Here is a 9215-nt window from a genome sequence, read left to right on the forward strand (position 1 = left end):
CACACCTGTAAGCTCCAGCACAGCTGACTGCCAACACTCCCTCTGCTTTTACTGATTTTATTACTGATTAATTGTTTATTGTGCTGTAGTTAGAAGCAGGGATGCTGCTTTTTCACCCAACAGCTTCTCCAATTTGTGTTTTTGTTTAATGAACATTAGGCTAAATTTTCAGAACAACATGAAGACCAGATTATTTGTGTTATGTGCTGATAGAACCCTGTAATTAAACGAGGGTGCGCTCCCCCCCCCACAGCAGTAGAAACAAGTTGGACATGACATAAGCTTCTTGTTGTGTGTCCTGACCTCTTGCGAACCTCTTGCATCGTGTCACTAACGAGCTTAAAATCCAACCCGACACATCATGTGTCTCTTAGCAGGAACGGGCCAAAGTCCTATTTATAATAAGCCTTTTAACAGCATGGAGTCGGGCGCCTGCGCAGTAGAAGCCGGATTGTTGCAGGCTCAGACAGGGCGGCCCGTTACCAAGCACTGCACCGCGCTTTTCCATAAGGTCTACTGCTGCCAGCCGGGTAACAACACAAAACACAGTGAGTATCGGCACTTTTCCACCTCAGAGACCCGCTCTCCTTCCCCTCAGCTCCCTGTGTTGCGTGGGGGAGACGTGTTCTGCCTTTTCCTCCCACACACAGAGGATGTTTCCCCCGCGCTGACAATCCTGAGGTATTCGGGGAGGCCTGTAGAGGGGGCCGCTAGGAGAGCAGCTCCGACGTTGCGGCTTTTTCAGCCCAAAGGGCTTCCAGCGTCAGCTAACGGGAGCATTTATTGTTCTCGGCTCCGACTCGACATGTCAGACCCCACCACCCCAGTTTTTATCCGTAGACTTCAGCGGTTCTCACTCAGGGCTTTGCTGCAGCTTTTTTTTCTCCCCCCTCAAGGCCCCGCACATTTTCCCCCATAGAGAATAGACTGACTTTGCTTTGGTGCGCCGCTTATTCTTATTCAAAGCAGCCACTCCTGAACCAACGACCGTGTAAGTCTGAGCCTCCGTGTTTGGGTCTCATAAATATTTATTTATTTATTGCTCTATTTTATTTTAACCGCGTCAAGTGATTGTGAGGGAGGCAGTCGAGCCTCAGATTGGAAAACGCTGGCTCTGCTGAGAGGGCATTCACAGTCCTCCAGCTTTAAACATGACTCAGGTGTTTAAATAAAACCGATAGGACGTGCTGATACGGAAAGGTGAATGTCGGTGCAGGGAGGCATCACTGGTTCATTCAGTCTGGAGCTGCCAGATGTGTAAAGCTGCCATCCGACTTCAATCTAAAGAGGATTACAACACATCTGTAGATTACAGCTGGTTTACAATCAGAGATCAAATGTGTATCCCACATTTGATCACGCTGGGTTCTTCTAGATCCTTCTAGATTGAATCTTTTTTTTTTTTTCATTTTGGTTTTGCCTCAAATTCAGATCTGAAAAGTGTGGTGTGCTTTTTTTGCATACAGCTACTGCTAGAGGAACATTTCACTTAATTTATCAAAGAGCGGTGACTGAAAGAGTGTCGCTGTTTTCCTCAGGAAGGGGATGGCAGTGAATGTGTACGCCACATCCGTGTCCATTGACAACCTCAGCCGTCATGACATGCTCGCATGGGTCAACGACTCCCTGCATCTCACGTACACCAAGATCGAGCAGCTCTGTTCAGGTAAGCTCGAGCGAAAAAAAAGAAGATTCTTCAGCGTCTTCATTGATCTAACAAATCTGTCTGTCTGTGTTCTCTAGGAGCCGCTTATTGCCAGTTCATGGACATGTTATTTCCGGGTTGCATTCTTCTAAAGAAGGTCAAATTTCAAGCCAAACTGGAGCATGAATTTATACACAACTTCAAAGTTCTTCAAGCAGCTTTTAAAAGGATGAGCGTCGACAAAGTAAGCAGCCTTCATCGCCTAGTTTTACATCGCAAATCTAATACCACGATACGACAGAGTACGAGGGCCATACTAATAAATAAAAAATAAGATTACAAGATTAAAGTCGCAAAACGATAAGAATAAAGTAACAATTTTACGAGAATAAATCTGTATTAGAATACAGTCATAATATTACCGGAATAAACTAATGATGTTATGAGGAAAAGTCAAACTAATACGCAGGGTTTCCCACAGAAAACTTGCTAAGCCTGGTGCTCAGGGCGCTACGGCATCCAGCTGGCCGCCATGTTTTTCAGTTTAAAAATGTTTAAAGTTGACAGAAAATTTGAAAATATCATTTGATAGTTAGGCATTTTTGGAAGACTGGACGATTAAGACCTAAACACCAACTATAAAGTAAAAAAAAAAAAGCCAATCATTAAAAAAAAACAAACAAACAAATAAATTAACAATGCTAAGCCTGGTGGGGGCGCAAGGAAAGCCTGGTGGCCCGCCAGGCTTATAATACACTAAATACGAGAATAAAGTCATAATATTTCGAGATTAAAGTCTTAACATTACCAAAATAAAGTGTTAATACTACGACTTTATTTTGATATTGTTCTGATTTTATTCTCATGCTATTTCAACTCTATTCTCATAATATCATGACCTTATTCTCGTAATCTTATTTGTTTTATTTTCTCAGCTTGGCCCTCATACTCCTCTGGACATCAAAACTCGGAGTCTCACACCTTGAGACTCACAGAGATCTTTTTGTTTCCCCTCTCCAGATAATTCCAGTAGAAAAGCTTGTCAAAGGAAAATTCCAGGACAACTTTGAATTCGTCCAATGGTTCAAGAAGTTCTTCGACGCCAACTACGACGGGAAGGAGTATGACCCCATGCTAGCCAGGCAGGGGCAGGACGTGGCCCCTGCCCCCAATCCAGGTGATCACTTTATCCACAAACCAAAGAGAAACCCAGGTAAACCAAACCCCTCTTGGCTTTCGCTGCACGGCCTTGCTGAGCTTTTGGATGGCTCAAAAGCGCTCGCTGTAAAGCAAGTGTTGTGAGCGGCACGATTCACAGAGCGGCGGGCTAACCTCACAGCTCGGCATCCCGCTGACCTATGACACTGCGGGGGGCCGCGGCCGACACCGCAGTGCATAGAGGGATGCAGCCACACTAAGGAAGACGGTCCACATCCTTTTCCCTTTCCCCTTTTCTCTCTTTTTTTTGGGGGTTCAGAAATGCTGAAACATGAACAAAAATGTTGAATATTTCCACCTGGATTCTTCATCACACAGCTGATGCAACTGAAGAATCGTCTGAATAAATTCAAATATGATTAGAATATCATTTAAAAGTTATTTTTAGTGAAACCTCTATGGATTCGCTGCAGACATGATTGTGATGTACTTCAAATGATTATTTAAGTCAGTTTTGATGATTACGGCTCACGGCTAATAAAAAGCTAAAATTCAGTTTCTCTGGAAATTGTATTATTTTTTTTTTACACAGGACATTCATTTTTAATTTAGAAATGTTGGCCCACTTAAAGTATTGTCCCTGCGCTGGACAGTATATTTAGTAAATTAGCAGCACTCTGTTTTGCTACGTGGTTAGCAAATGGAAGGATTAAGTCCTTTTTAAAAAAATATTAAGATATAAAATGTACTTTAATCTAAAAAGAAGAATAGGAACCACTTCACTTAACAACAACTTCACCTGTTTTCTCCTTTCCAAACTCATGAATGAGATGAGAATTACATCCCAATCTTCTCAAGACTGGGGTTATTGCTGTTACATCCACACTTTTTCCTTCCACTCAACTTTCCAATAATATCTGTGAATAACCAGCTTCTTTAGCAGCGACCCTTTTGAGGCTTAATCTCATTGTGGAAGGTGTCAGTAATGACCATGCCTACAGTGTAGCATTTACTCATTATGAAATATTCAGATTTTTTTTTTATTTTTATTTTTTATTTTTTTGAGAAACTCAATTTTAGGTTTCGATTAGCTCAAAATCCTTGAAAATGTAAGGAACCGAAGGCTTGTGTGAAATCAGTTCAATTACCCAAATACATGAACTTTTAAATGATACATTCTGATGAATTGAGATGTGCCTATGCTGTTCCTAAAGCTGGTTTGATTGACCAAATTAAAATAAAAAAAACTGCTTTCACATTACTAACACGAGCTTGGAGCAGAATTGTTCTGTTGCTTGAACATCATGGGGAACAATCTCCATGGAGCTGCAGTGTGTCTAAAACCAGCTTTGTAACTCTGTCGCTACGTAGCTGTGTGGGTGGAAATGGGCAGAATCATGACTGCACTTATTTTCAGAACCGTAGTTATGCGTGTCGGCACGTTCTGTCTTTGAGACTTCAGCACTTTTAGCTGTCTTACAGTTGAATTGAACGCGGATAATTTGGATCTTCAGTGTCATAATGAAAATGGTGAAAATTGCTTTCCACAATGTGACGTCTCAAAGGCACATCATGCCGCTCTAGAACGTGCTCGATCTGTCGCCACTACTGCTACAGAGCTCAAGTGTTGTGATCTGACTGGTTTTAAAAGAACCGCTCCCTCTGCTGTCTCCGGTAACTCCAGGACCACAGCGAACGTCTCCAACGGTTCCCAAAAACATGCCAACACCACAGCGAGTCCAGCACAACATGCCTGCCATAAGGAAGAATCCGTCTTTGTCCAGAAACGGGGGCAGCGACGCCGAAATCATGGAGCTAAATCAACAGGTACAGTTTCACAAAGATCACTTATATTCTACAGGAAAAGTAAATTTGTGTCAAGCTTATACAGTATTTGTAAAAAACTTGTCTGCTGATGACACCCGGTATTTTTTTTCTGCTGGAAAGAAAGGATTAAGAAATGATGCGAATTTAAGATTTTGTTCCAGTAGCCGGCATTTGGGGATTTGGGACATTTTAGCTTGTAAACAAGCAAAAAAATTCAAAACTTTGCAATCATTTACCTTTGCATTTAAATAAGGAAATTAATATGGAATTTTAAAAAAATGCACTGCAGTTTGGCATAAAACAAAAACGAGAAAATGATATGTATTCATAGGGGGAAAAAAAAAAGTACTGTAAATTGCAAAATATTATGCTTGTAGTTGACTATATTTTAAGAATATTTACACTGCCTTACTTTTTAAAATGCAGTTGCCCGATCCAGAAACAATTCATGCTGGCTTCACACAGGAAGATCTTTGGTGACGCTTCGCCTCCAACCTGCACGTCCACTGATCAGAGCAAATAGGGTTCATATACAAACTTAACCTTCTAACAGGAAACAATCTGTTCCATCTCTTTAAGATCATCGCAATTAAAAACAAACTTTATTTACTGTATGTAAATCAAAATGCTTATTGATTATCTATACCACATGTGTCAAACTCAGGGCCCGTGGGCCAAATCTGGCCCACTGTAGCTTTTTATGTGGCCCTCTAGACTCTAGACTAAACACCAAGTGTGCTTAAATATTATGTTATCAATCAACTCAATACAGTTTTTATCGGTTTACTGCCAAATTATATCAATTTGCGTGAGAAAAATTAACGCAAAATTAACGAATCCCCGAACTTTTTTGTGCTGATACATAATTGGGAGTTTATTGCTGATTTTTCTCAAAAACTGCCAGAAACTATCTTACTTGTACTAAACAGCTGCCTCAGCCTTAATTAATATCAGATTATAGTCCATGATCTACACAGCAAGTAATAAAAAGTCACATTTACTGCCATAAATAAGCGCAAATATTGCAAATATTTCCAAATTAGCACCACAAACATTTTGATTTTTATTGCAAAAAAATCACAAAAGAATCACAAAATCCTGGAGGGACTGAAAAGATGTTCAATAATATTATTTAATTTTAAGAATTCATTAATATTTTTTAACAGGATTTATCAATACGTTCTTGCAGAGCCGCTGTTCTGACTATCTGTCATACCTCGTCAATCCAGTATACCTTGTGGTAATGCGCACATCGATGTCACATTTCTTATAAATCCGTCATACCTGTAGAAGTTTCATTTTGTTTGTTTATTTCTCAGAAGTTTACGGTAAAAAAAATAAAAAATAAAATGAGAAACATCTAGTTATTTCCACGCAGTGTCCAGAAAGAGGTGTTGTTCTGCTTGTTGCCTAACAGCTTCGGTCAGCATCCAGCGTTACTCATGTGCTTTTTTTAGGACATATTCCGTGCAGTTTACATAGAAATATTTACATTTTAAAAAGGTAGATTAGCTATAGAGACAAAATATCCCGACCAAATTTGTAGTCAAACAGTATTTGTAGTAAATATTGACGCTAAACGGGACTAATGTCTTGTTTACAGTATGGTAACGATATTGAAAACAGCAAAAGTCATTTATGTTAGTATATTAACATAGCAGCTTAGTTAAATAAAATTTACCGTAAACGTCTGAGAAATAAAACACACAGGTATGACGGATTTATAAGAAATCTGCTGAGCATGCACAGGTACGCTGGATTTATGGGTAAGACAGATAGTCAGAACACCGGCCCTTTAAGAGTATTCATGACCTTGATTCAGCAGAAAACGAAGATGCGTTTGACGCCCCTGGTCCAAACCGTCAGCTTGTTGTTTTCTCCCCCTCAGTTGATGGAGCTGAAGCTGACGGTGGACGGTCTAGAGAAAGAGAGAGACTTCTACTTCAGCAAACTACGGGACATTGAGCTCATCTGCCAAGAACATGAGAGTGAAAACAACCCTGTGCTCAGCAGGATAATTAACATTCTCTACGCCACAGAGGTACCTCTGCCATTAGGACTGATGATGCCTTTTGCTTTTACTGATCTGTAGCGAAAACAAACATTTCCCAAAACGTCTTCCGTCGTCAGCGGCTGCACTGTGACTCATCCGACTTCGTGATGTGTTTTTTGCAGCTCCTGGAGACGAGATGATTAAGACGTGTTTTTGGTTATTTTCAATTCAGTCGACAGAAAACGTAAATCTGAAAGACGTCGATGTTTTGTGTGTCGCAGGAAGGCTTCGCCCCTCCAGATGAGGACGACCTCGATGAACAAGGTCACCTGGACCAGGATGAATACTGAACTCCCTCCTCCGCCACTTCTTTTCTTTTTGCCCCTCGGTTTTTCTACTCTCTGCACGCTTTCTAGCATCACTCCTCCTTTTTCCTGCTCTCTGTCTGCCTCTTTCTTTTTGATCATGTGTATATCTGTTGCTAACCTGCCCCTCCACCCTCCCAGCAGATGCTGTCTTACCGCACCTGCTCCATCTTATCATTTTCCGCTCCTCCTTTCCTCCACGTACGCAGTAACAGCAACTACAACAATATCCCAGTGATTTTAGCATGAGCAATGCAACAAAAAAAAAAGAACTGGAACAAGAGGAGTTACAACAAAAGCTAAATCTTTTCTGTAAAGATTAATTTTTATTTCTAAAGGAATATCTATCTTTTCTTTTTTCTTTTGTCCTTGAGTTATTTATTTGCCTTTATGTTGATACTACTGTTAGAGCACAGAGCAACACTGCTCCATAGTGCCATCATGAGACTCTTTGAGCCACTAAACCTGTAATAGAAGTGACTTCTGAATAACTTTCTTTTTTTTTTCTTATTTATTTAACTTATATTTTGTTTCGGTTGAATTTCAGTAGCAGAACTATTGCAAACCTGCGGTATGTGAAAAGAGCCGAGGGCCGAACGCGCTCCGGTTTGTGCTTGGGTCAAGCTTCTGAGTTGTCCTTTTATTTTATTTTATTTTTTTGCTGCTGGTTTTAAGCATGTGAAAATGCTGAAGGAAGTTGTTCGGTGCGATGACTTCAGAAAAGTGATCATTGCTCTGCAAATATTCCTTATGTATGAGCAACATATCTGAGCATGAGAATGTTACACAGTGACTGTGAATGAGTGATATTTTGTAAATGTGCTTTGTGTGAAGATTTTGTAAGTTGTCTCAAGAAGATTCTGGTTTATCCCGGCAGTATACTATGGGCTAACAATGCACTAGCCTTTAAGCTTAACCTGCAGACTAAAAATATGGTTATGTAGCAGTTTACAACAATCAAATACAGACACATTTTTACATGACTTTTGTTTCTTCTACTGATGAAATTGTAGTGTTTTTATGTCTAATTTGCGGAAAAGTTGTCCAAAGTTTTAGTTCCCGTCTGAAGGAAAGTTGTGATCTGTGGTTAGTTGGCTGGTTGTCAACGACGCCTCCTTTTCCTTCCCTACGCTGTTTTTCAATTTGCAAACTGGCTGGAACATGCATTCATCGACCATGTCCACAGAACAATCATCTTTTGAGTTTTCAATAAATACACAGTTGTTGAACAATGTATTTGTTGTCTCTTGTCTCTAAATTTAACCTACACGCTGCTAGCACAGAGGAGAAAACTTTGCCACGTTTCCATTGTTTCTAGCGGAAGATTGTACATTTTAACACAAGCTAACGTTAATGATTGTGCTGTATTTAGACGTAGAGCTACAAATAAACGAAAGACATTTCAAAACCTGTTGAAAAAATATAATTACAATTATTCCCAGATAAAAATCGATGCCCGCTTCATCCTAGTACTTTTCTTTAAAACTGAAACTTTATTTCTGTATTCTTTTTCGACACGTTTACCTTTTATGAAGAAAATCTAAATATCCCTCAGCCTTTTCGTCCTACTTTGACGGTAATGCATCTAAATGTATTACTTAGCATTTCAGAAATTTAATTTACAGCAATTGCCATCCTCTTTATGTGATTTGTATACGTAGTTTTAGTTCCCATTAGCTTTTTAAAAGAGTCAAAACTGCGGTAGCGTAACGTAATCCACCAAAAACATATTTACCAAAGTTACCAAAACATGGTGTCATTTCCATTTAGAGCCAGCAGATGGCAGCAAATTACAAACAACAAACCACTTACATCCTCTCCGTAGAGCTCGTGCGACACATATCAAAATAAATCACTCTTGTATTTTTTGTACTGTTAAAAACAAGACTGTTTAAGCCACTAAATACATTGAAACTGGAGAGTAATAGACAGACCTAGGATCCTCATCATGAGACATGTAAAAGTTATTTTAAACTAAAAATCGTTCCCATTGATTTCCTGCTTTGAAACATTTAATTAGGAAATATTTTACTCTTTATCACTTGCATTATCTTACAAATTATGCTTTCGAATTCACTTGAACATTATGTTCTCCTTTCTGTGTGTCTATCACTTAACATCCCAATAAAAAGCAATTAATGTTTTTTGACAAAACATGAAAAACCCCAACAGATGTCACCACTTTTGAAAGAAACTTGCACACCACATATTTGTACATTTGAATGAC

The 9215-nt window shown here is 39.5% G+C and overlaps 1 protein-coding gene across 2 annotated transcripts; it reads left to right on the forward strand.

The window, feature by feature from the left end:
• Positions 1–437: 437 nt before the first annotated feature.
• Positions 438–8224, forward strand: LOC103148354 (microtubule-associated protein RP/EB family member 3-like). 2 transcript variants are annotated; one of them, XM_007567074.2, is made up of 7 exons: positions 438–548; positions 1539–1666; positions 1744–1889; positions 2666–2858; positions 4488–4630; positions 6519–6671; positions 6905–8224. In XM_007567074.2, exons 2-7 carry the CDS (start codon positions 1546–1548, stop codon positions 6971–6973), a joined length of 825 nt encoding a protein of 274 aa, XP_007567136.1. In that variant the 5' UTR covers positions 438–548; positions 1539–1545; the 3' UTR covers positions 6974–8224. The 2 variants fall into 2 exon arrangements, with proteins under 2 accessions (XP_007567136.1, XP_007567137.1); XM_007567075.2 differs by having other exon boundaries at positions 440–548; positions 2666–2822.
• Positions 8225–9215: the final 991 nt, after the last annotated feature.

This window comes from Poecilia formosa, unplaced genomic scaffold (genome assembly GCF_000485575.1).
Source record: "Poecilia formosa unplaced genomic scaffold, Poecilia_formosa-5.1.2 Scaffold203, whole genome shotgun sequence".
Taxonomy (NCBI): Eukaryota; Metazoa; Chordata; class Actinopteri; order Cyprinodontiformes; family Poeciliidae; genus Poecilia; species Poecilia formosa.